Genomic DNA, 24,093 nt, shown 5'->3' on the forward strand with positions numbered 1-24,093 from the left:
CGCTCGAAACCCTCGAAACCCCCCCCCTGGTAAAACCTGCAGCAGAGTACAGCTTAAATGGTCTGTAACGTTCTGAAAGCCACCCTCGTAAACCCTTGCAGATGATGGACGACAAGCATGGCCGATACGGCGCTTGTGACCGATGCCGCGGCCAAAAGCTGCGATGCGTGGGTGCAGGCAAGCCCATCCCAAATTCCAGTAGTCGCCTCCTACGCAATGAGATACCCTGTGATAGGTGCCGGAGGGCGAAAGTTGAATGCTATAGCGTTAGGCCGGCCCCGCGGAGAGCTGCCTCGAATGTCAAGGAGCAGATGATTGCCACCCAGGCAGCATCGGAAAGGTCTTCTTCGCTGGCCTATCACACCAGTGGCCCAGTCGTTTCTCCTCCCAACAGTCTAGTCACCGCTGCCTCAAAGCCACACCCAAACAGCCTATCATTCAACCATCCGCGCAGCGATGCCGTCGCCGCACCGGGTGGTCTGCAGACGAGACGACAGTCCCGCGATACGGATTCCTTGGGTGACATGCCGAGCATGCCCCACGAATGGATGGCCTATCTTCATGACCATAAGATGGACGACAGACAGGGTTTGGGTATGGAAACGCCTCCCCTGATCGAATCGGATCTCAACTTGAGTCGGGATCCAGCGATGGACAGCATGCATGAGCACAACATGATGATGGAGCTGATCCACCAAGACCATCAGGAGGAATGGAACTCCGGCCCACCGGAGCTGGAGGCGTACCCAGACCCGATCGTGCCGCCGAACCCAGCTCCGTTGAAAGCCCGAAAGCTGACCAGCCCGGACTGCGACGACTACCCCTATGGCCATACGCGGCGATCATCACACACACCGACGCAACCGCCCGAGCCAGCGGGGCGATCGTGCATACAAGAGCTCGCCCAGTTCAACGAGATGTTACTGCGCGACAAATGCAGCCTGGAAGATACGTCGGCGCGGAGAGGATACAAGGACAGTTGGCTCTCCATCGGGCGGACGCTGCATCACTGTCAGCAGTTCTTTTCGATCCTCAAGCGGATTAAATACTCACGCCCCGATTCACAATTGAGCGCGGACCGGGCGAGGTCACAGTGGTCCTCCCTGCCGGAGGGCACCAGCTTGGCCGACGGCGCGCCGACAGACTCCCCGCAGGCACGACGAAGCCTGGCGCGTGGCGCAACGCCCTGCTCCTCGTCCCTGGCCAGATCCTCTTCGACCTCGTCGGCAGCGTCGACCTCGTATCTCGGGTTGTCGACCTTGTTGTCGATCCTCTTCTGCTACACCTACATCCTCCAAGCATACGAAGACATTTTAACCTCGATCCTCCACGCGGTCACTCGCCCTACTCCGACTATCCCGCCTACATTAAGCGGGCTCCGCATCGACGGGTTCCAGCTGGATGGTCACCACACGCTTCAGCTGGAGTGTCTCCTGCATGTGAGCTACAACCTTCTCGAGAAGATTGAGAACATATTGTTCGGGTCGGCAGGACCCGAGGAACTGTCAAACCCCGTGAAATATGGCATCCTTGGAGACAAACTGTCCGCTGGTTTGATTGACGCGCTATTCGAGCACAATGAAACAAACGGCCTCTTGCACTGCCAGGGAAAGAGGGAGGTGGCTGCCAAAAGATTGATCCGTGAGATTCAGGCTGCACTCAAACAGCTTGATCTTTGACTGTATGACGCACCGTGTATACAATGACCAGTTAATGCTAAAAAAAAAAGGGTCCAATAGAGGGTTGGGGGGAGGGCTACTCTGATGATTGTACATCAATGGTTCTAAAGCGCGACAGGTATTCCAGTCTCTGACCACGTACAGACGGACCGCAGTATGTTCCGGAACGTAGAAACTCAATGGCTCCTTTTCATTCTGGTTTTCTCTTCCTCGAGTCTAGTTGTCCTGTAGTAGTTCCACGGGGAACCTCCAGAGTTCCGAGAGCTCCTCCAGCGAGGGCTCCACCCCTGCTGGCAGTGATACCGCGCTGTCTCCGCGGTTGCGCAGAATGAGAGCGAGAGTCTTTTCTCCGATGATGGGAAGGAATTTAAAGGCATGATCGCAACCGCCAGTCGCAACGAACAAGGTCTTGCCATACGAAGGATGGTAGTCGACGACAAAGTCGAGCGCCGGGGTGTCATTGTACCAGCACTTGCGAACCCGGGTGAAGGGCCGGTTCGCAATGTTGTTCAGCAGGTTGTCGGACTGGTCCAAGCCCAGCGTGTCAACTCCCTGGAGCCCCGTAGGGCCAAGCAGTTCCAGTAGGAACAGGCGATAATCTGCCAACGCCCGCTGCGCGGCGGGATTCTCGTAGTCGTCTACGTCGCCCAGCGCGGAAACCTTGACTTCTCCACCAAACGCAAATCTGGGATCGCTCCAGTATTTCTGCTGAGCCTCCCATCCGTCGGGTCGCGTCGGGACCTGGATGCTCGCTTCGCGCAGCACGTCGACAATCCCGCTGTAAGAAAAGTGCCCAAACTTCAGACAATTGTCGTGATCCGGGCCGACGGCGAACACGCCGCGATGGCAGTTCACGAGGATGGGCCATTGTCTGCGGCGGAGCTCGTCGGCCTCCTCTTTGGTGAGCTGGATGTAGGCCACGAACTCGCTGTAGACGTCGCAGAGCTTGGGGATGCCGAGAATGTGCGATGACCGTGCACCCGCAGCGATGACCGTCAGCTCGGCGGTCAAAACTTTCCCATCGACGAGTTTCACTCCCTTCACTGCTCGTTGGTCGTCGCTGTAAACCAGGCTCTCGACCTCCCCCACTACACACTCCACGCGGCCCAGGCGGAGAACCTCCTGGCGCAACCACTCAATACTAGCCCCTGCGTCGGCCCACCCGCAGTCATTCGAGACGTATCCTCTCAGATCTCGGGCCGCCGGATCCTTGTTCACGGGCAGATGGGGCGGGTGACTGGGAGTGTTCCCCAGAAACGCTCGGACTTCGTCCAGCGAGTCGAGCACTTGGACCGCGTCTCGGCCCCCAGGCGTCAACTCACAGCTAATGGCATACGCTTTCTTGATATAATTCACCGTCTCCAGCGCTTTCGGCGGCGTCGTCAGGGACGAGCCTTCCCCGGAGAAAAGCAGTCTCTGGTTCACGTATCGGTTGTTCTCGCCGAATTTCCCCCTCCAATGCTTCATGGCCTCGAGGGCTAGGGACGCGTATGGACCGTGCGGATAGTCACGCCGGATGACGCGACTGGTATCTGCATTTGCGGCCGCCGGGTTGTGGACCGAGCCTGTGGCGTTGGGTGGCTCGAAGTTCCATCGATCCACGAGGATGATCTTCTTGTCGGCAAACCGATCGTCCAGGCTTAGGGCATAGGCCAGGGAGACTATTCGAGGGTTAGGGAAGACTCTCTGGGTTGACAGACAAAACAAGGCAAACGGGGAGTCATCATACGGCCAAAAACACCCGACCCCACAATGATGAAAGAGTTAGGGATAGACATTGCTTCTTGCCGTGTGGTCGTCAATTCTGTTCTGATCTGATACTGGACATGTATTCCTCGAGCCTTTTTTTTCACGCATTTTATAGGGCTGGTCTCAAATGAAAGAGACAGCCGGGATCCGATCAGGCAATCATCTTGCCGGGCCATCCTTTGTCCCAGTCAGCCATAAATCGGTCACCCCGGACCCTGCAGATGTCGGACTCCTGGGACCGAAAGGCAAGGGCCGAACGCGTCAGATTCGTGCTAGCGAGGCGCCGAATGCTGCGGGCAGCTTTACGGGGTTCGATTATGAAACATAGTAGATAATCCATGGACCGTCCATACACTTGGAGGGTGAGTAACGGGATTCGTGTAGTAGACAGCTATGGTGCAATTCAACTACTAGACTGCATACGGCCTAATACGCCCGACTGCTTATCAGTATGGTTGTTGGTTGACCGAAGAATGGGTGATTCCCAGCAGGAATAAATGCCGAGTATTCCTCCAGACGGGCCTCTGCCAAAACTGTCTTCTGACCGGTGGGCTTTTGGCATCCTTTAGCACGGTCATAACAATCGATTTCTCACTTTGACCACTATGTCGAGCAACGTTCAAGACATACGTGGATGGCCACCGCCATTTGCAAACGCAGCTTACCAACCAGATGCTTCTTCGCGCCGAGCACGCTATGGTGGACTACAGGTACATAACCTTCGCCAGGCGACTACCGCCAACAGTCTAGTGCCTTCCATTATTCAGGGGCTCAGGGCCGAAGACCGAGAGTTGCCATCTCTCTTGCTCTGGGACGATCAGGGCTTGTCGCTATTCAATGCAATCCTTGACTCTCCCGAATACTACCTGGCCAACAAAGAGTGGGCTCTGTTACACAATGAGGTCCATAACATCGTAGCTTCAATCTCATCTGGAGACCGACTGGTCGAGTTAGGGGCAGGGTAAGTGACGAGACCTTTTTTCGTTCTTCATCGCGAGTGGGGGAATTCTTTTTGCTCATCGAGTATCTCTGAAGGAACATGAAGAAGACCGCTCTGATCCTACATACCCTGCAGTCTCAGAGGAAGTACATTCACTACATCGCCTGCGATGTGGACCGCGTAGCCCTCCAAAGAGGCCTCCGCAATCTCCAAGCGATCTTCCCCGCGTCGACGTCGAGCATCAAAATCCAGGGTCTCGTCGCCACGTATGAAGACTGCGCTGCCTGGCTGCAGCGCAATCCAGGAAGTGGACACACATCGCTAATGTGGCTGGGGAACAGCTTGGCCAACTTCCCCCCGCCAGAGGCCTCGGAATATATCCGGAGCTTTCTCAGCACCGGTGCCTCCCTGATTCTTGCCCTGGACGGCTGTCAAGACCATGAGCAGATCGCACGCGCATATGAGGGCCCGTCGAATCAGAAATTTGTTCTGAATGGGCTGCGCCATGCAAACGATGTGCTTGGCACGGATGCGTTCGACGTCCGCAATTGGAGTTTTCTCGGTCGATGGAACCCCGAGCTTTGGATGCATGAAAGCTTCTACGCGGCGAAGCGGGATTTGACCCTCAAAATCGGTCGGGAGACCTTTGTGTTCCGGAAAGGGGAAACGATTCGCTCCATTCGAAGCGGCAAGTGGCCCAAGCCAAAGGTGGTGGACATCTGCCGAGAGGCTGGAGGCGACGTTGTTGACTGGTGGATGAACCCCGATGAGTCTTACGGCAAGTCTACTACTCTTATGGGGTATCTGGCGCGTGTGCTAATTGATTCTGTCTCTGACTAGGCTTTTACTTGCTGCGGAAATCGAGCGAGTACGAATAAGTTGGAGGCGCTGTGCTTGACGGATGAATTTTCGGGCCTATGATATAGAGTAGTGACTTCCAGTGGATCTTACCAACAATGTATATATACTATACCATAGTAGAGAAATCCTGCTATCTATGATGGAGTCCAAAAGAGGCGACGTGCCAGATCGGCCCCAAGCCCGATATTAACTGGTGAGATAGCCGTATCCTGCATAAGCAAGGTCAACTGCTCTTCGCTGACTTGTCAAGTGCTCAGCAACCTCGGCAGATCCCTTGATTGTATTATAAATCTCAAGCTGGCCGAAATCGTCCCACTATCAGCATGGGTTGCATCATAGGGTAGCACACTGTCTGGCGACCTAAATTTCGGACCGCATATTCGGGCTTGGCATTGTCGATGTTCGGTCGAGCTGAGCTCCGAATACTCCACTTCGGTGTGATACGTGGCTAATGATGAGTTGAAACCCCTGCAAGAGCTCTGTGCCGGACGTTGAAGGTCAGACGATGTGAGAATGTAGCTTTTTAGCCTCATCCAGGACGACCGAAGGATAGTTAGGGCTCCAGAGCTTCCGCCGGACCTCGCTGATAATAATGGAGACAGTCATCTGCCGGTTTGATGCAGAGATAAGAAACGCTCTTTAGCTGTCATCTCCTTATTTCTACATTTCTATGAGCAGCGTGTGCTAGTCTAGCCTCAGGTTCGATAGGGACAGAGGAAAGTAGAAGGGCGTTATATCGCCATGGCAACACAGGAAAGACTTCAAGTCAGGTCAAAGACCAACGAGGGTAAGCAGAGTATTGGACTGGGATCTTCCCCCTGCTAAAGAGACACAGGAGTATTCCGGGAGTACTCAGTTATCCTAAGTTCTCCCCCCACGGAGTCCTCCTGGCAATCACTCGACTTTCTGTTCTGGGAAGAGCCAGGCTATCACGGGCCTGACCTGTTGAATGCGCCGGACGACATTCGCCTGATCCAACTCGCCCAGGATAATGAGTCCACGGAGATCACACCAGCCTCTCTTGGCTCGCCAAAAGCGTTTGAGTTCTTGTTGCAAATGCTTCGTGCGTCGGCTTCAGGAGCCAAGTGCGCAGTGAAACTGATTGTGCCCTTGCACCGTGGGTTTATCGTTCGCTCCGACATCATTCCACTGCGACTTCGCGACTCGGAATATGTCGAGTCGGCAGTGTCCTTTGCGGAGCCGCTGCAGACTTACAGTGGGAAGAAAGTTGCTATTTCCAGTCGCTCGGACCTTACGACATACTTTGCGGCCGCCGCAGCCGGTCTGATTCTTCGTCAAGGCTCTACGCATGCTTCAGATGCCGGATCGCAAGCGCTCTTTCAGATGGTCGAGTCCGACCTGGCAAACCGACTCTCGTTTCCGTGGATACAGCCAGGAACCCCCCGACGCCGGACGCTTGCATTAGTCGACGCAAATAGCTCGCATCCCCAAGACGGACTGGGCTTTTACCGTGCGGCGAGGGAGCTTGGAATCAACGTGGTCGTGCTGGAGAATGCAGGACACTGGCTGGAAGACCCGGCCCAGGCACACTGGCGCGAGGCTTTCATCCCCACCCGATTGACGAACCCCCCCGAGGAGGATGTTGGCGACCACATCCTGGCATCTCTCAGGGCCTATGGCAAGCCGGTGGATGGGATTGTCACCTTTGCCGACTCGTTCTGGTACTACATTGCTCGAATCGCCCATGAGATCGGAGTAGAGACCGCGCCGCCGGACTCGATGCGTATCGCCACGAACAAGTTCCTGACAAGCAAATATGTCGGTCATGACGCCTATCTCGCATCGAATGTGGACGAGGCGCTCAGAATCGCAAAGGAGGTTGCGCTCCCATATCCTCTCATCGTCAAGCCCTGCGATGGCTGGAGCTCAGAAGGAGTGTCCCGCGTCGAGTCCCCTGATGCATTCCCTGCCGCCGTCAAGTCGATCGATACGTCGCGCCACGGGACCGAGTTTGTGATGGAGCCATACTGCGACGGGCCCGAAGTGGACGTCAACCTTGTCCTATTGGACGGCGAAGTCCTTTTCGCCGAGATCTGCGACGACCTACCCAAGTCCGCCGACGTCAATGGGCTGACTGTGGGATCCCTGACCAATTTCCACGAGCTCTACAGCGTGTACCCATCCGCGCTGCCGTCTAAGGAGTTGGAACTGCTCATCCATAGCTTTGTGGACACTCTCCTGCGCCTGGGGATTCGGAATGGGGTGATGCATCTGGAGGGGCGCGTTCAGAACTCCTCGATGGAATACCGCGAGCAGAACCGGATGATGCACCTGCAGCCGCGCGCTCCCCAAGCGACTCGGCCTGAACCATCGGCCTGGCTCATTGAGATCAACCCCCGCCCTCTGGGCATGACCGGCTCGCATATCATTGAATCGACCTACGGCATCGACTACTGGGGGTTGGCGGCGGTCCTGGGGGTGGGGGATAAGGACAGGGCGCGTGCATTATCTCAGCCGTACCGGGATGGTCCGCAGTATACCTGCGTCATGGTTTTCATTCCAGCAGACTTCCCACCCTCGAGCCAGGGCATCTTTGACACCGACGACATTTGCGCCGACTTGCTCGCCCGGAGACCGGACTTGGCCCAACACATCAGTCGATGTGCCACTCTGGTAAGGCGCGGCCAGAAGGTTGCGCACCCAACCACGGGCCGGCATACCTTTTTGGCCTACTTCAACGTCTTTTCCAGGGCTGGTCGCGAGGAAGCCTTGGATCTGGCGCGGCAGGTCCGGGAAGAGGTCCGCTACTCCTTTCTCTGAGCAGGTAACATGCGTCTGGGGAGCGAAGGAGTCTCCCAGCATCGTCTACGGTTAGGACTGTTGCTACGCAAGACTCATGTCTGTCTAGCAGGCGTTGTAGGCTCAATCATAAGTGCCCAAACTTACTGCGTGACGGGAGAATAACGCATTAAATGGATGTTGATAGACGGAATTTGAGCCACATTAGCTATTATCAAGGCTTACTAGCCTGTAGCCACCGGCTCTACCAACTTGACTCTCATCAGTAGACCAACTGTACTTGAAGACTAGGAATCACTGGCCACAACAATGACAGTACATTGGATGGCATGAATCGTACGAGCCGAGAAAGTACAGAGTAAGCAGCTCGATTTGGAAAGGATAGGAAGAGAAACAGAACAAGAGCCTTGCCAAGGCCGGTCCTGTCATGCCACATGTCGACTGGATAAGAACGAACAATAGTCGACAGACACCGTCGGGGCTCCGATACTCCAATAGTACATATTCGGCCCGACACTAATGATAACCCCTGCAACGACCCCTGCAAGCGAAATCACGCCAATATCCTAGTCCTTTGTCCCACCGCATTCGATCTTGTCCGTAGACTATACCCCGGGGCCCCCGCCTCCTCTCGCTTATAATTGCATTCATGCTGGGTCTCATCGTCGATCCAATCCTCTTGCCGAGTGAGTATGACGCCGCCGCAAATGGTCTCCCAGCTGGACGATGCCCGCCTGGACGAGCGCCAGCGAGCGATTCTGGACCGCCAGCTGCATGGCCTTGGTGGAGAGACAAAACAACGCAAGAATGTCTTTGCGTACGCGACGGTTTCGGATAGAATTGTCCTGTCGGTTAGCTCGATCTGTGCTGTCCTCGCCGGCGCCTTGAATCCTCTGGTTCCGGTCAGTTGATGTTGGAGACTATCGCCATTCGCAGCCCCATCACGTATACTGAATTCAAGCGAGCAGGTTATCTACGGTCTTCTCGTCAGCGTTTACGATGGGTTCGCTGCCGGAACGGTTTCCGCGTCCGAACTGCGCTCCAAAACCGCCACGTTTAGTCTATACTATGTCTATCTCAGCATCGGCCTGTTTGCCTTCACCTACGTCGCGACGGTGGGGTTCTATTACACCGGCGAGCGCATGGCCCGGGCCCTACGGACCACCTATCTCGCCGCCATCTTGCGCCAGAATATGGCGTTCTTCGATCTCCTGGGCCCCGGCGAGATCACGAGCCGCATCATGTCGGATATGGGGACAGTCCAGGAAGCGGTCACGAGCAAGCTGGCGGTGATGCTGACCGCCATCGCCACGTTCTGCGCGGCGTTCGTCGTGGCCTTCATCATGTATTGGAAGACGGCGTTGATCATCAGCCCGTTCTTTGTCATCATGATCGTGACGGAGACGTTGGGCGGGGCGTATATGGTGAGACATCACAAGCGGGCGATGGAGCTGTATAGTCAGGCTGCCGGGATTGCCGAGGAGGCCATCGCCGCGATCAAGCATGTCACCGCGTTCGGGATCCAGACCCTCCTCTCCCAGCGGTATCTGTCCGTGTTGGAGCAAGCCGCCAAGGCCGACCGAAAGGCCGAGAACATGGTAGCGGGCATGATTGCGTGGATGAACGCCATGCCGAATCTGATCTACGCTCTTGCGTTCTGGGCCGGCTCGATCTATCTGACCCGAGGCCAGATGTCCGTGGCGGAAGTGAGCGCGACGACGTTGGCCGTCACGATCGGGTCCTTTGCCATTATCCGAATTGCCCCTTCCGCACAGGCCTTGCTGTCCGGGATCGCAATCACGGGGGAAATCCTGAAGTCGATCGCGAGACGGTCGCCGCAAGATCCACTGGTCAAGGAAGGCGACGAGCCTTCGACCGTCGTGGGTGACATTGTCTTGGACCGCGTCGGCCTCATCTATCCCTCGCGCGATGACGTTGATATCCTGCAAGATGTGTCTCTGAGGTGTGCGGCCATGAAGAAGACAGCCATTGTGGGCTCGTCAGGGAGTGGAAAGAGCAGTATTCTGGGGCTGGTGGAACGATTTTACGAGCCAACCAGTGGGACAGTCTGTAAGTACTCCCCAGAGCCGTCGCAGCGACCGTTTTCTCACCTCAGCCAGTGCTGGATGGACGTGATATCCAGTCTCTCAACCTTCGCTGGCTGCGACGCCAGATCGCCCTTGTGGATCAGATGCCGGTTCTGTTCAACGCCACCATCCTGGAAAATATTCTCTACGGGTGTTCTGACATGGTCAGTCAGTGGTCGGAGTCCGAACAGCTTGACAGGGTTGTCCAAGCATCCAAAAAGGCCAACGCTCACGACTTCATCAGCGCCCTGCCCGACGGCTACCACACCCACGTCGGGGAAAAGGGCCTGCAGCTTTCCGGAGGGCAGAGACAGCGGGTGGCCATCGCCCGGGCGCTCATCAGAGATCCGAAAATTCTCCTGCTCGATGAGGCAACCTCGGCTCTCGATTCCAAGTCCGAGGCAATGGTCCAGGAAGCTTTGGATGCGGCCGCCGAGCATCGGACCACCATCATCGTTGCCCACCGGCTATCGACGATCCAGAACGCGGACCACATTATTGTGCTGGACCACGGCAAGGTTGTGGAAGAGGGCACACACCATGCCCTCGTGGCGCAGAACGGGGCGTATGCGGCCTTGGTACAGAAGCAGCAGATTGGAGATACTCATGACCACAAGGCCCCGGACGGCGCACGCTTGTCCATTGAGGATGACGACGATGAGGATTCCCGCTACGGTGGCAACACCGAGTATGTCGATGAGAAAGACATACGAACGGAAGAGGTTGCCCTATCTTCGGCCGCTCACGACGAAGGAACCCAGCGGGACTCACTGAAACTGAGTGCACTGCAAACCATCGCATTCATTGCACGTCTCAGCAAGAGGGATTGGAAGGTCCTGCTCTTCGGGCTCGCAAATGCAATACTTGCGGGCTTAACCATCCCAGTGTGAGTCTCTGCCTCGACTTCCCCTTTTACGATGACAGAAACCAACCTTGTTGCTCCTCAGGCAATCGGTCTTCTTTGCGAAGATCCTGACCGTGATCGGCTTCCCCCCTCCACAGTATCCGCAACTCCGATCCGAAGTCGATTTCTGGTCTGGACTTTATGTCATGCTGACCGGTACCACCTTTCTCTTCTGGATGGGCGTCGAGATTGCTTTGTCGTACGCAACCCAGAAGCTCGCCCGGCGGGTTCGCGAGGTCTGCTTCCGCTCGATCTTGGTGCAGGATATGGCATTTTTCGACGTGCCGGGCAACTCGCCCAGCGCGCTGTCCAGCGTGCTTTCAAAGAGCACCAACGACCTGGCCGGTTTGGGGGGACCCGTCATGGGCGGGATTCTGACTTTTCTCTCGACGATCCTTGCCGGCATTGTCCTCGCTTTGGCCATCGGGTGGAAGCTGGCTCTGGTCTGCACGGCCACCATTCCGATCGTGGTGGCGTGTGGCTGGCTGCGCTTGCAAGTCCTATCCACATTCGACAGCAAGGTCCGGCAGAGCGGAATCGAATCGGCGGCATACGCCGGAGAGCTGGTTCGTACGGTGCGAACCGTTGCGTCGCTGGGGCTCGAGGAGCATGCTCTGGCCCGCTACGAAGGGATTCTGGCCAAACAAGCCGCGAAGTCTCTGCGCTCCATCCTGTTGGCCTCCGCGCTGTATGCCGCATCGGCGTCGGTGGTGTATCTTTGCGCGGCCCTGGCCTTTTGGTATGGTGGCACGCTCATCGCCAGCCACGAGTACTCGACGTTCCAGGTGTATATCTGCTTTGTCAGTCTGATCTCCGGCTCGCAGATCGCCGGGTCGATCTTCACGTATGCCCCGGATGCAAGTAAGGCCATGCATGCAAGCCGAGAGATCCAGGATATTATGAACCTCAAGCCCTCCATCAATAAAGTGGCGCCGACAGGGCCGCCGCCCGCCCACGAAGGCACAGAGAAGAATCAACCCCAGCAGAATCTGAGCGCTTGTCGCGTGGAGTTCGAGCATGTCTCGTTCACCTACCCATCCCGACCCACGCGACGCGCCCTGGATAATCTCCACATCACCGTGGAGCCCGGGCAAACGCTGGCGCTGGTCGGCCAAAGTGGAAGTGGCAAGAGTACCTGTGTTTCCCTCCTCGAGCGCTTCTACGATCCAGACCAGGGCCGGATCCTCATCGACGGGCAAGATATCAAACTGCGGGATGTGGACGAGTACCGCCGCGATATCTCGCTTGTGAGCCAGGAAACGATTATTTTCTCCGGCACAATCCGAGACAATATCACCGTTGGCCTGGCCGGGCAGGAAGTATCCGATGACGAGATTCTCGAGGCTTGTAAACAAGCGAATATTCTGGAATTTGTGCAGTCCCTTCCGTAAGTAGTCCCCCCCCCCCCCAAAAATCCTAGGAGTCTATTTCCACACATGAACTCATTGCATCAAAAGGGATGGACTATCGACCTTGGTCGGCACGGGGGGCAGCATGCTGAGCGGAGGCCAGAAGCAACGCATCGCCATTGCGCGGGCTTTTCTTCGAAAACCGAAGATCCTGCTGCTGGACGAGGCCACGTCGGCACTGGACAGCCAGTCGGAGGCTATTGTCCAAGAGGCCATGGATGCCATCCGAAAGGACCGGACCACGATCATGGTGGCGCATCGCCTGAGCACCGTCCAGAACGCGGATGTGATCTGCGTGTTGCAGGATGGCAAGTTATTGGAGATTGGAACCCACGAACAGCTTCTGGGCAAGCGGGGGAAGTACTGGGAAATGGTTTCTATGCAGAGTCTGCACTGATTGACAAGACAATCCTCAATTCCGATCTAAAGTCATATCATCGGCCACTGTGGCTTGAGGGAGATCTATAGAACCGCAGGACATATTTTGTTCTACTATTTTTGATACCGCAGATGTCCATAGCCTCTGCCAGCGGTAGAGATCTGTAGGAACGTTTACTGCTGCTGCTGCTGCTGCTGCTACTGCTACTGCTACTGCTGGCTATGGTGGTGGTGCAGGCACGTACACATGTATTTAGAGGACATTTTTGATGGCTCAGCTCCAAGGTGCAAAAGACTCCAGTCATAATGGTATCTGTTATAACCTAGCGGACAGTGGACACGTATCTCACCCACCGTACGCGGTTCTCAACCATCCCCAAGCTAGCAGGATAGCAATCAATCGACAGAGAAGCTGCCTCTAGGCCAGGGCGCGACGACTTGCGCTTGCCATCGGCGATGACCATTGAATACCAGACGAGTCTTCCGAAAGTGGCCCGTGGCCCCAGTCGCTGTCGGAGTGGAGTGGCCGAACAGCCCCCCCCCCCCCCCCGAACCCCGATATTAGGGCTGCTGCATGCCGAACGACAAGCTCTAGCCTCTGGCCCTCCCTGCTAGGTCGGAACACAGCTGAAGGTGCATATGAAATGGACTGCAGCGCACCTGCAGGACAAACAGATCTATAGGGCCATACAGAGCACCTGGAACACCGTGGTTGCCGCTCCGTTTCGCCTTTCTTTACATCATGTTGTTACAAGACGTTCATCACCGCGAGCAACTAGACGACGATGTCGAGAACGCTTTCTCGAAGATTAACGGAACTGCGCGACAAGCTTCGCCATTTGCCGACGAGCCCAGCATCGACGTTCCTTCGACACATCTGCCCGTCGTGACCCCAAGATCCAAAACGGCCAACGACCGCACCGGACTGGCCAAATCCCTCCCTTACGCATCCCTTGGTGCGTCGAGATCGACCATCGACGAGCAGGATGTGCTCATCCAGACCTGGGCGATCCTGCTGCACCAGTATGCGGTCTCTGATACAGTCGCCTTTGCAATCATCGGGAAATCTGACCCGTCGGGGTACTCAGGCAGGCGAGCCTCCACCCAGGTTGTGGTCTCGCAGTGGTCCACGACCCCGACAGCTTTTGCCCCCGGCAGCGGGCCTCGTTTACAGTATGTGACATATGATCCTCTACAACATGGCAGGAGACTCAACACTGCTCTTGACTTCACTGCTGTCTATCACCCCAACAATGATTTCAGCTACGTTCTCCACTGGTCGGAAGAGGGTGCCGGAGACCTCCGTCTTTACACTCAGCAGTCGTCGGTGCCTCCCAAGTTTGCATCTGCCTTGTGGACGACACTCTTGGAGATCAATACCCGAGTCAGGACTGCAGATCCTCTACTTTACCAGCGTCCGATCAGCAAGGCGGATCAGCGAGCCATCGGCTCATTTATTACCGCCCCGCTGTTTGAAGAAAGAAAGTGCTTGCCCCATCTCTTCCTCGACTCGGCGCGAGCTACTCCTCACGCGCCTGCTGTGCACGGCTGGGATGGACGTCTCACCTACGCGGAGCTAGACCAGCTTTCCAACAGCGTTGCGAGGCAGCTCCTGCGGCGCGGTGTGCGCAAGGGCCAATTCGTCCCATTCTCGTTTGAGAAAAGCATCTGGATGGTGGTCGCGATCATCGGAATTCTCAGGGCGGGGGGAGTGGTCGCCTCGATTGATCCTTCGCAGCCTCAGTCTCGGGCCCGGGAGATTATCCAGGAGACAGGTGCAACGGTGATTGTAGCCTCCACTGCTCAAGCGTCGGTCTTTGCCGGGTTGGTCGATACCGTTGTTCCCATCGCGGATGATACCGTGCACCCCGCGGCGAATGACACCGGACTACACCCCTCGTTGCCTCCAGTGCACCCCGAGGACCCTGCCGTGGTCATCTTCACGTCGGGATCGACCGGCAAGCCCAAGGGAATCGTCATCCAGCATGGCGCGGTGACTACCCGAATGGTGGCAGAGGGCCGCGCTTTTCAGTACCATGGTGCGAGAACCTTGCAGTTCGCTGCCTCCACATGGGACATCTTCATGACGGATATCTTCACCACGCTGGCGTTCAACGGCTGCGTTTGCATTCCGAGTGAAGAAGACCGCCGGTTCAACCTTGCCAGATTCTGCGCCGAATATGACGTGTCCCTGGCGCTGATCACCCCGTCGCTGGCAAACCTCCTGGAACCGACTGGATTCCCAACCCTCAAGACACTAATATTCGGCGGGGAAGCACTCAAAGAGGAGGTGACCCGAAAATGGGAAGCGGTTGACGGCATCTCGCTGCATCAGGGTTACGGGCCCGCAGAGACCGGGCCGTGTGTCGCGGGGCGTTTGGCCGAACGACCAGAGATTCTGGGCTATGCGCTCGATAATTCCGTCTGCGTCCTCGTTGATCCCAGTAACCCCAACCGACTGGTCCCGCTGGGAGCCGTCGGTGAGCTCGTCGTCGGAGGGCCCAGCTTGCTTCGAGAATACATCAATGACCCCCGCAAGACTGAGGCCGCTGTGATTGAGAACCCTCCTTGGGCACTCGACTTAATGACTCCTGTGCGGCGGTTTTATCGCACGGGTGACCTGCTCCGATACAGTGTCGACACCCTGGATGGTCGGTTGGAATTCGTTGGTCGCACGGACGATCAAGTCAAGTATCACGGTCAGCGCATCGAACTCGGAGAGATCGAGCACCACTTGAGCCGACTCCCCGGTGTCGAAGCATGCGTCGTTGTCCTTGCCAAAGCCGGTTTCTTCAAAGACAGACTGGTAGCGGTTGTGCAAGCCGGCAAGTCCAGTGGCGGCAGCAGCTACGGCACACAGCTCTCCTTGCGATCTGATCCGAACATCACGATCACTCATATGAGACGCTTCTTGTCTTCACGACTGCCAGAATTCATGATCCCCAATGAATTGCTGGTGGTCCAGGAACTGCCACACAACAACTCCATGAAACTTGACCGGGGTCGCGTCGCCAAGTGGGTTGCGGACATGCAGAGCCAACCTTCCGAGGCAGTGCCCAAGCCGCACACTCGGGGCAACGAATTGCTGGCTCATGAATCGACGGCGAGGACGATTGCTCGGGAGTACGCCAGGATTGTCGCGGGCGACAGCGTTGCTCGTCGCCGCGAGTACGAGGACCGCGATTTCAACCTGCAGGAGGGCGGCATTGACTCGATCCAGATCATGTCCCTGTCGATGTTCCTTACCGAACACTTTGGATTCCAAGTCCCCATGGCTGATATTCTCAGCTCGCGGGCCACCGTCCGATCAATTGCCTCCTTGATTGATGCGAACTCGAGTCCAGGTCGGGGACAGCCGCTGAATACGCAGGAGACAGCCCGCCTTCCGCTCAGATCCAATGGGCCGGCCCCCAGCCAACAGGCTCTGGAAAGAAATGGCAGCCGAGTCTTCCTTACGGGAGCGTCTGGCTTCCTTGGCATTGAGATCCTACGACAATTGCTGGCGCGACCAAAAACGCACGTCTACGCCTTGGTCCGGGGATCGTCGGAGAGCCAGGCTCGAGAACGTCTCGTGCAAAAGGCCATCTCGGCGGGCTGGTGGCAGGATGCGTATCGCACCAGACTCCACGTTTGGCACGGTGATCTAACACAACCGCAGCTTGGGTTAAGTCAGCTTCAATGGCAAATGCTGCAGGGCAAAGCATCTCCGAGTATCGACGCGATCATCCACAACGGCGCCAAGGTGCACTACAGTCAGGACTACGAGACATTGAAGAAAACGAATGTCTCTCCCACGGTCGAGCTGCTGAAAGCAGTCCATGACCGCGAAGAGCCCCTGCACAGCTTTGTTTTTGTCTCGGGCGGGCAGCAGCTTAGCTTCGACGACCGCGAGGACGAGAAGAATGCGGCCAAGTCGCTGAAAGGATCCGGCTATGCACGATCCAAGGCCGTGTCCGAACAGATTGTCCGTCGATTCGCCAATCAAAAGGGCTCCAAGGCTCGGCATGTACGCATCGTCAAACCGGGGTTCATCATCGGCGACGCTGAGCGAGGCCTTGCGAATCAATCCGACTTTATCTGGAGACTGATCGCTGCGTGTGTGGAACTGGGTTTCTACAACGGGGACGAAGCAGACAGCTGGCTCTTTATCTCGGACATCACCCGCGTCGCGCAAGTGATTCTGCACAGCGTGTTCGAGGACGACTCTCAACCCGTCACGAAGGTGCTGGATGGCCTGAGATTCAAAACTCTGTGGGCCCTTCTCCAAGACAAGTTCGGATTTGAGCTCCAACCCCTCTCGCGGCGAGAATGGCTGGCACGCCTCAAACACTCCGTGGCCACCAAGAAGGAAAAACATGTCCTGTTTCCGCTGCTCTACCTGCTGGAGGCCGATGAGGAGCCGATTGGGGTGTTCCAGGGACCCTTGGACCCGACGACTGGGGTTGAAGCGGCCCTGCACGCAAACATCACCCATCTGGTCCACTCGCGGTTTCTCGTCGGGGCCGACCCGGTGCTGACTCCGGTCACATCGGTCGCGAGTCCTGCGCCCGTGACGGATGCCATTGATGTGCAAAGCCTGCGAGAGCAGTTTCCCGCGCTGCACCACGGCGTCGTACCTTTCAACAATGCTGCCGGAACGGTGGTGCATCGGGAGGCTGCGGAGAGCACACACCGATACATGACCTCCTTCCCGTATGAGCTGGGTCGTGATGATCCGGCGAGTGCCGCGAAGACGCAACGACTTCAAGATCGATTCGCCGAGCTCGCAGCATTCATGAATGCCGACCCGGATGAAATAGGTGCGTCCGTTCCGTAGATCCATGTCACCGACAAAAAGGTCCTTTGCCCCCAGTTCGATGTGCCCATTCAACTAACGAATTTCTGATAGCGTTCGGCCAATCGACTACCTTCCTGCTTCGCTCTCTCGGCCAGGCACTCAAGCCATTGCTCAATTCGGATTGTGAGATCATCGTCTCCATTCTGTGTCACGAAGGCAGTGCGGCGGCTTGGGTGGCCCTCGCCAAGGATTTGGGCATCGCCATCAAATGGTGGGCCCCACCCCCCGGCGACGATCCGGTCCTGTCACTCGACACATTGCGGCCGCTGTTGACGCCAAAGACCCGGCTGGTAGCCTGCAACCACGTGTCCAACGTGGTGGGCACCATCCATCCCATCCGCCAAGTGGCGGACCTGGTCCATCGGATTCCGGGGGCGGTCCTCGTCGTGGACGGAGTGGCATGGGCCCCGCACCGCCCCATTGACGTCAAGGCGCTGGACGTGGACTTCTACTGCTTCAGCTGGTACAAGGTCTTTGGACCCCATGTTGCACAGCTGTACGGCCGGCGGAGCGCTCAGAAGCGCGCTCTGGCGGGCATCAGCCACTTCTTCCTCAGCGAGATGCCGGGCCTGGACTGGCGGTTGCGTCTCGGGGCCAATTCCTTCGAGCTGGAGGAGGCCCTGGTGCCGATTACCCGGTACCTGAAACGGGTGGGCTGGGACAACATCATTGCCCAGGAGACGGTGCTCCAGGATGTGTTCTTGGCGTATCTCCGGCGCCGGCCTCGGGTGTTTCGCATCTTCGGCGAGCAGTCCTCGGACCCAGCGAAGCGCGTGCCGGTGATCACCTTTGAGGTGATCGGTCACTCGTCGACGGTGGTGGCTAACAAGGTCAATCAGCGGGGGCGGTTCCGCGTGGTGTCTGGAAACTGCTGGGCTCCAAGACCAACGCATGATGTGCTGGGCCTGGGCGCCGACGGTCTCATCCGGGTTAGTTTTGTGCATTACAACACTGTTGCGGAAGTGCAGGAGTTTTGCACGGAGCTGGACTCGGTCCTGGAGACGTTGAACGCGGGCATCTAGTATTCGGATGTAATACATGCTCTCAATATCCTATTACCTCGTGTATGCCAATGTCGAAGCGAATTGAAACTCTTTCCTGTATTCTGTGCATCTATCTAGAAAATGCCGTTTCCAACTGGGTCGATTGTTGACCTTCCGTATAGTTCGTCTCCCTTGATATCGTACAATTTGGATAGCTTCAGGGGATCTTTCCGACAGCATATGTATCAAGGTATACTAGGCTACTAGATACACGTACCAAACGTTTATTTCCTTGCCATTGGCATGCAATATTTGAATAGTTCCTAACCTAGTATTGTAAAGCAGTGTCCACCGTCTGTCTTCCACATATGTTAAGTCCCAATGCTTTATACCACCTGTTTATTGCACTTATGCACTACCACCACTAGAGTAAGATCAACACTTCTACTTACCATCGGTTGTTTACGCCCTCTACGAGAGCCAACGACTGCGTTGCAAACTACCCAGGCCGACTATTCGGAGTCGGCTCGGGCAGCGCTGACAGTCGGTCCGAATGCGCCACGAAAGCGTCCGTATTGGACGATGGGCACCAGCAGGAGAAGCCGCTTATAGAAAGAAGACTGTCGCTATGGAACCCACGGGACACTCATTTACGAAACCACAGAATTGCACGGCGTCCAGCGAATCTGCTTTCCAGCCCACGTGACCATGAGCAACGCAAGCGATCATGTCGATGTCTTGATCATTGGTGCCGGGCCAGCAGGGTCAGTGTTGCAATCTACCCTGCTTGCCCTTTCCCAGCACCGCTCGGTGAGATCTGAGTCGGCTAACAGATGCGCAACAGGCTTACCACGGCGAACTCCTTCAACGGCAGCAACTGTCGGGTGCGACTGATCGACTGGAAGCCGGCACCGCTCGAGACCGGCCGAGCGGACGGTCTGAAAAGCATCTCGCTCGAAGTGCTGGATTCCTTCGGGATTGGCGACCGAGTCCTCAACGATTGCCAGCCCTGCGAAGAGATCGTGCTGTGGAATCCGGGCAAGGATGGGGTGATTGCCCGGACCATGACCATCCCCGATAAGGTGGAGGAGCTGGGTAAGGCGCGAGAGGTAACGCTGGATCAAGGCACGAACTGTGGATTCTCGGACGCAGCTAGACCACCGACTGACTCCTTTTCCTAGGACAAATTGAGCGCGTCATGGTGGAAAATCTCTACAGACACAAAACCGTCCAAGTCAATTGGAACACCCAGCCCGTCCGCTTGCACATCGCCCCTGTGACGAAAGACGAGCCCGAGGCACATCCTCTCACCATCACGGTCCAGAACAAGGAGACCCTCGGCCAAGAGACGATACGAGCGAAATATGTGGTTGGAGCGGACGGTGCGCACAGCTGGTTGCGCAAGTATCTCAATATCGGGTTCTCAGGGGATGTGACCGACTCCACCTGGGGTGAGTGATGGATCGTTCCCCAACCGACGCCGTTGAGGCTTTTGATCACTGATGAAGGCCGGGGTCTGGCTAGGGGTGATGAACCTGGTGCCCAAGACCGACTTCCCGGATATTCGCAAGGTGTTTGTAGTCCATTCCAGGGCGGGGACCGTCATGGGCGTCCCACGGGAGGACAAACTCGTCCGCTTATACATCAGCATGGACGGGGGCAATCGGCACACATCCATCGACGCCAAGAGCATCACGGCAGAGAATCTCCTCCAGGCCGCCCGAGCCATCCTGGCACCGTACCGCCTGGATGCTGCGCGGATCCCATGGTGGTCGGCGTACTGCGTCGGGCAGCGAGTGGCCGATGAATTCGCCCGTCATAACCGGATCTTCCTGGCCGGAGATGCCGTTCACACCCATTCCCCCAAGGCAGGTCAGGGGATGAACACCAGCATCCAGGACGGATACAACATCGGCTGGAAGCTGCGGTATTGTCTGGAGCAAAAGGCGAGCCCGGCCCTGCTCTCCACATACCAGACCGAGCGTCGGCCCATCGCGCAGGCGCTCATTGACTTCGACCGCAAGTACCTGGAGTCCTTTACCCGCCGGGATATCACCCACCAGGAGTTCCTGGAGGCGTATCTGGCCGGGCAGCGATTCACGACGGGGATCCAGATCCAGTATCCGCCGTCGCTCATCGTGACAGCAAAACACCTTCACGCGCCGTCGCATCCGCTCGCCACGAACCTGGCCCCGGGCAAGCGTCTGCCTGACTTCCAGATGGTCAACCAGTCCGACGCGGTGCCGATCCAAGCCTACCACCGATTCACCAGTGACGGCCGGTTCCGCCTTCTTGTGTTCCCCGGCGACATTTCCCAAGCACTTGCGTTCGGCCGCTTCAGTCGCCTGGGAGACTGGCTCACCTCCCACCTGCCGCCCAGCTCCGGTCTGGAGATAATCACAATCCATGGGGCGCGGCGCGCGGATGTCGAATTGATGGATCTTCATCCAGCCTTCCGGCCGTGGAGCGACGAAGAGGGGTGGAATTACTGGACGGTGTATGCCGACGACGACAGCTACCATAAGGGTCACGGGCATGTGTATGAGCGCTGTGGAATCAGCAAGGAGGATGGCGTTTTGGTGCTGTTGAGACCGGATGGATATATCAGCCTCATTGCCTCTTTCGACGAGACACACGAATTGATCGACTTCTTCGATGGACTCCAGTCAGGACCGAGGACTGTGCCGCAGCCGGAGCGAAGGGCGAACTTGTAAAACTGTGCTAAAGAACAGAACCAGTGCAGTAACTGCATTTTCAAAGAATACACACCACATGTTGGAATCGCCGGAGTAATTTGCATTCATCTAAGTCTCGACAGATATCTACGCTTTGCCTTCTTTGCCAGATTCTTTGTACAGGGAAATATTTGTAGCAAGCTTTAGCTATACAGGAGAGCGTACTACTGTTAGAGCTGATCGACAACCCTCCATCCTGATGGCATATTTAACCAATCTACTGCCTGAGATGCCCTTTCCTGGGGATCTTGTCAAATGGAACAGCACTTCTGACAGTCAGCTGGGTATTTCCCAGTCATGGTGCCCCGGGAGCTTGACTTATTGACAGAGGTGCGGTCCACGTTGTTAATCAATTCAATAGCCCCAATCACTACTTGTTCAGATGCAACAGACGAGCCATTGCCATTCTTCTGCTAGTTCGAGAGGTAGGCACTGGAAGCATGAAGTACAGAATATGTGTTCTTGTGGCATCACATTGGAGGACAAGACATCATGAATGAACGAGGATAAGCAGCTTCTATACATTATCAGCAGAGATCGTCAGTGGGATCTATACGTCCATTGTACGGATTCAACTGATTCGGTGTCTGACAGTCGGATAGAGTAGTGTGGATACGAGCCAAAGACGAGTACGGCACGAGGCGGGGTAACTATCAGCTTCAGCTTCAGCTTCAACTTGTCCACGCTTCCCACGCCTCCCACAATACTCCGTACCACACGACCGCTGAACCTAGTCCATTATACACCACCAATCCAATGGTCCCCTAGCAAGACACAAAGCATGTCCGGCCTCGAAATCCTCGGCATCGCAGCCAGCATCCTGCAAATCGCCGACCTCGGCGCCACCGTCTCAGTCAAGCTATGCACCTTCTACCGCCAGCTCAAATCCGCCGACCAATCGGCGCAGAGCCTCTCGAGCGAGGTCGCGCTCACCTGCAGTATTCTCCGCCAGCTAGGCGAGAATCTCAAGCAGGACGAGCAGACGCGGCTGTATTCGGCGCAGGCGTTCGACACCGCGCAGGAGGTGCTGCGCGAGTGTGAGAAGGTGTTTCGGCGGATTAGCGCAGCGGTGGATGAGTCGCGGGCGGACGCGACGAGGAATGCGCTGCAGAGGGCGGCGAAGCGGTTGGGGTTTGTGCTTATGGAGAAGGAACTGGAAGTGCTGCGGGGGAATCTGGAGAGGTTGAAGTCGACCATGTTGCTGTTGTTGAATGTGATTATGTATGCGGGGCAGGTGCGGAGGTGAGTTTTTTTGTTGTTTTTTTTTGCGTCTGGACAGGGAGAGTAAGAAGAGCTGACGGTTCGCAGCCGGGCGGAGTCGTCGGTGCTCAAGGAACAGAGGGGTTTAATCCAGGTGTTAGTAGAGGAGAAGAAGGCGAGTGAGGCGCGATTCGACCAGTTGGTCAAGGCCCTCGAGTCTGCCGATATCAACCATCACGGATCAGGTGGGCCAGATACGCTCCCTCCGTACGAGTTCCTGGCACAGGAGGATGCTTTACGGGAACTCCGGACATATCACCAGCTCGTCAAGCGGCTTCTCCACGAGGTGGATGCGTGCCGGTCGGGCATTGAGCGGAGCCGGTATGCAAGATTCAGGAATGGAGTGGTCAAGGTGCATGCGGCCGAGGTGGAGGGATTTCGACGGGCTCACGGGGAGATTGTTACTCGGCTATTCGAGGATCCGCTGTTTAGTCTGGCTCCTGAAACGGATACCGTCGAGGCACAAACTCCGGAGGATGACAACGCGGAGGCTGAAGGGCTCCATCGCAAAGACGCCGCAGCGAAGCGGAAACGAGTCAAGCTCACACGCCATTCGATCTCCCCTCCCGAGGCATCTGAGAGGGATCGTCTACCTCTGGAGCCATCCGGCGTTAATTACCCTTACGCTGGTCAGATCGAGCACTCTGCTCCGTCGCTTGAAGTTGTCAATGAGAGAATCGACGCAGATCGTGCGCGTGACCGAGGTTTCTGCGACTACGAAGGAACTATCGAGGGCGTCCGTCCCCGTATCGGCTCTAACACGGCTTCTGGCCGTGCTTTCGGGAGGCAGATTCGCCCCGTTGTCCAGCAACAACCGGGTCAGCAGCAACAGGGTCCTCCCAGGAGCGAAATAACGCCATTGGAAAGATACATGTTCGAAGTGGATGTTATCCCAGCTCCGACTACGAAGACAGAAGACGTTGAGGAAGCTGCTGAGACGGTGGATGATTTGCTTCTGAAATGGACGACATTAGGGCAGAATGACCTCTTGGCTTGATCTAGAAACTCTCATTTCCTCCAAGCCCATCACCAGTTTCCCACGACTATCGTACATGTGCCTAGGGATACTGGCAAAACGCCTAGACGGTAGATCGCTCGATACGTTGCGAGTACATACTTGCTACAGGCTGTTGGCCATCACGAGGGACTAGATAAACCTCCATCTGATCATCTGACAATTCCAAACAAGACAACTCGTCAGGTTCATCCCATGTAGAGTCGACTCCCTTGCTCTCCGGCAGCACCAAGAAGAAACTCACACCTCAGTTTCGCATCATTCACAAGCCAACCAATAACTGCTTCCAGTCAGGACCGTTCCGCCTGGACTTACCCGCTTCGTCACTCCTCTCATCCTTTGTGGACAGTCCCCAGTGGCCCCGATAAGCCTTACATGCCAAGGCATCGTTTGATTCGATCACAAGATATCCCGCCGGTTGATCATGTGCCCGCAAGTGGTACAAAGAGGTTCCAATGGTATGTCGAGCGCCTCATTCTGTATTGCTTTTCTTTCT

General features: G+C 56.4%; 8 protein-coding genes across 8 annotated transcripts; 7 read left to right on the top strand and 1 right to left on the bottom strand.

Moving 5' to 3' along the window:
• Positions 1-101: 101 nt before the first annotated feature.
• fmpR (Zn(II)2Cys6 domain-containing transcription factor fsqA) lies at positions 102-1,679 on the top strand (the record flags this gene model as incomplete). The annotated part of the gene is made up of 1 exon (XM_742641.1): positions 102-1,679. One exon carries the CDS (start codon positions 102-104, stop codon positions 1,677-1,679), a length of 1,578 nt encoding a protein of 525 aa, XP_747734.1.
• A 216-nt stretch (positions 1,680-1,895) lies between these two features.
• On the bottom strand, positions 1,896-3,528 carry fmpA (fructosyl amino acid oxidase fsqB; the record flags this gene model as incomplete). Its single annotated transcript, XM_742640.2, has 2 exons — positions 3,409-3,528; positions 1,896-3,340 (listed from the first exon to the last, which is right to left on the bottom strand). The coding sequence occupies exons 1-2, from the start codon at positions 3,455-3,457 to the stop codon at positions 1,896-1,898; spliced, it is 1,494 nt and encodes a 497-aa protein (XP_747733.1). The 5' UTR covers positions 3,458-3,528.
• A 262-nt stretch (positions 3,529-3,790) lies between these two features.
• Positions 3,791-5,471, top strand: fmpB (N-methyltransferase fsqC). The gene is made up of 2 exons (XM_742639.2): positions 3,791-4,389; positions 4,464-5,471. The coding sequence occupies exons 1-2, from the start codon at positions 4,034-4,036 to the stop codon at positions 5,206-5,208; spliced, it is 1,101 nt and encodes a 366-aa protein (XP_747732.1). The 5' UTR covers positions 3,791-4,033; the 3' UTR covers positions 5,209-5,471.
• A 106-nt stretch (positions 5,472-5,577) lies between these two features.
• Positions 5,578-8,416, top strand: fmpC (ATP-grasp enzyme fsqD). Its single transcript, XM_742638.2, has 2 exons — positions 5,578-6,016; positions 6,065-8,416. Exons 1-2 carry the CDS (start codon positions 5,971-5,973, stop codon positions 8,008-8,010), a joined length of 1,992 nt encoding a protein of 663 aa, XP_747731.2. The 5' UTR covers positions 5,578-5,970; the 3' UTR covers positions 8,011-8,416.
• A 91-nt stretch (positions 8,417-8,507) lies between these two features.
• Positions 8,508-12,967, top strand: fmpD (ABC-type transporter fsqE). The gene is made up of 5 exons (XM_742637.2): positions 8,508-8,891; positions 8,958-10,059; positions 10,110-10,962; positions 11,024-12,367; positions 12,438-12,967. Exons 1-5 carry the CDS (start codon positions 8,682-8,684, stop codon positions 12,784-12,786), a joined length of 3,858 nt encoding a protein of 1,285 aa, XP_747730.1. The 5' UTR covers positions 8,508-8,681; the 3' UTR covers positions 12,787-12,967.
• A 474-nt stretch (positions 12,968-13,441) lies between these two features.
• fmpE (nonribosomal peptide synthetase-like enzyme fsqF) lies at positions 13,442-18,732 on the top strand. Its single transcript, XM_077804954.1, has 2 exons — positions 13,442-17,566; positions 17,656-18,732. Exons 1-2 carry the CDS (start codon positions 13,510-13,512, stop codon positions 18,624-18,626), a joined length of 5,028 nt encoding a protein of 1,675 aa, XP_077661090.1. The 5' UTR covers positions 13,442-13,509; the 3' UTR covers positions 18,627-18,732.
• A 207-nt stretch (positions 18,733-18,939) lies between these two features.
• Positions 18,940-21,447, top strand: fmpF (phenol 2-monooxygenase fsqG). The gene is made up of 4 exons (XM_077804955.1): positions 18,940-19,351; positions 19,432-19,712; positions 19,769-20,038; positions 20,112-21,447. The coding sequence occupies exons 1-4, from the start codon at positions 19,296-19,298 to the stop codon at positions 21,299-21,301; spliced, it is 1,797 nt and encodes a 598-aa protein (XP_077661091.1). The 5' UTR covers positions 18,940-19,295; the 3' UTR covers positions 21,302-21,447.
• Positions 21,448-21,708: 261 nt separating this feature from the next.
• AFUA_6G03500 (uncharacterized protein) lies at positions 21,709-24,070 on the top strand. The gene is made up of 2 exons (XM_742634.2): positions 21,709-22,564; positions 22,631-24,070. Exons 1-2 carry the CDS (start codon positions 22,104-22,106, stop codon positions 23,577-23,579), a joined length of 1,410 nt encoding a protein of 469 aa, XP_747727.1. The 5' UTR covers positions 21,709-22,103; the 3' UTR covers positions 23,580-24,070.
• Positions 24,071-24,093: the final 23 nt, after the last annotated feature.

This window comes from Aspergillus fumigatus, chromosome 6 (genome assembly GCF_000002655.1).
Source record: "Aspergillus fumigatus Af293 chromosome 6, whole genome shotgun sequence".
In the NCBI taxonomy this organism is placed as follows: Eukaryota; Fungi; Ascomycota; class Eurotiomycetes; order Eurotiales; family Aspergillaceae; genus Aspergillus; species Aspergillus fumigatus.

What these genes read in the sequence shown, in the direction of transcription:
- fmpB (XM_742639.2), top strand. Translation starts at nt 4,034, where the DNA reads ATGTCGAGCAACGTTCAAGACATACGTGGATGGCCACCGCCATTTGCA. An exon ending in CTGGTCGAGTTAGGGGCAGG is followed by an intron (nt 4,390 to 4,463) that starts GTAAGTGACGAG and finishes GTATCTCTGAAG; the next exon opens with GAACATGAAGAAGACCGCTC.
- fmpC (XM_742638.2), top strand. Translation starts at nt 5,971, where the DNA reads ATGGCAACACAGGAAAGACTTCAAGTCAGGTCAAAGACCAACGAGG. An exon ending in CAGGTCAAAGACCAACGAGG is followed by an intron (nt 6,017 to 6,064) that starts GTAAGCAGAGTA and finishes AAAGAGACACAG; the next exon opens with GAGTATTCCGGGAGTACTCA.
- fmpD (XM_742637.2), top strand. Translation starts at nt 8,682, where the DNA reads ATGACGCCGCCGCAAATGGTCTCCCAGCTGGACGATGCCCGCCTGGAC. An exon ending in CCTTGAATCCTCTGGTTCCG is followed by an intron (nt 8,892 to 8,957) that starts GTCAGTTGATGT and finishes TCAAGCGAGCAG; the next exon opens with GTTATCTACGGTCTTCTCGT. An exon ending in GAATTTGTGCAGTCCCTTCC is followed by an intron (nt 12,368 to 12,437) that starts GTAAGTAGTCCC and finishes TTGCATCAAAAG; the next exon opens with GGATGGACTATCGACCTTGG.
- fmpE (XM_077804954.1), top strand. Translation starts at nt 13,510, where the DNA reads ATGTTGTTACAAGACGTTCATCACCGCGAGCAACTAGACGACGATGTC. An exon ending in TGCCGACCCGGATGAAATAG is followed by an intron (nt 17,567 to 17,655) that starts GTGCGTCCGTTC and finishes AATTTCTGATAG; the next exon opens with CGTTCGGCCAATCGACTACC.
- fmpF (XM_077804955.1), top strand. Translation starts at nt 19,296, where the DNA reads ATGAGCAACGCAAGCGATCATGTCGATGTCTTGATCATTGGTGCCGGG. An exon ending in ATTGGTGCCGGGCCAGCAGG is followed by an intron (nt 19,352 to 19,431) that starts GTCAGTGTTGCA and finishes GATGCGCAACAG; the next exon opens with GCTTACCACGGCGAACTCCT. An exon ending in TGTGACCGACTCCACCTGGG is followed by an intron (nt 20,039 to 20,111) that starts GTGAGTGATGGA and finishes GGGTCTGGCTAG; the next exon opens with GGGTGATGAACCTGGTGCCC.
- AFUA_6G03500 (XM_742634.2), top strand. Translation starts at nt 22,104, where the DNA reads ATGTCCGGCCTCGAAATCCTCGGCATCGCAGCCAGCATCCTGCAAATC. An exon ending in TATGCGGGGCAGGTGCGGAG is followed by an intron (nt 22,565 to 22,630) that starts GTGAGTTTTTTT and finishes GACGGTTCGCAG; the next exon opens with CCGGGCGGAGTCGTCGGTGC.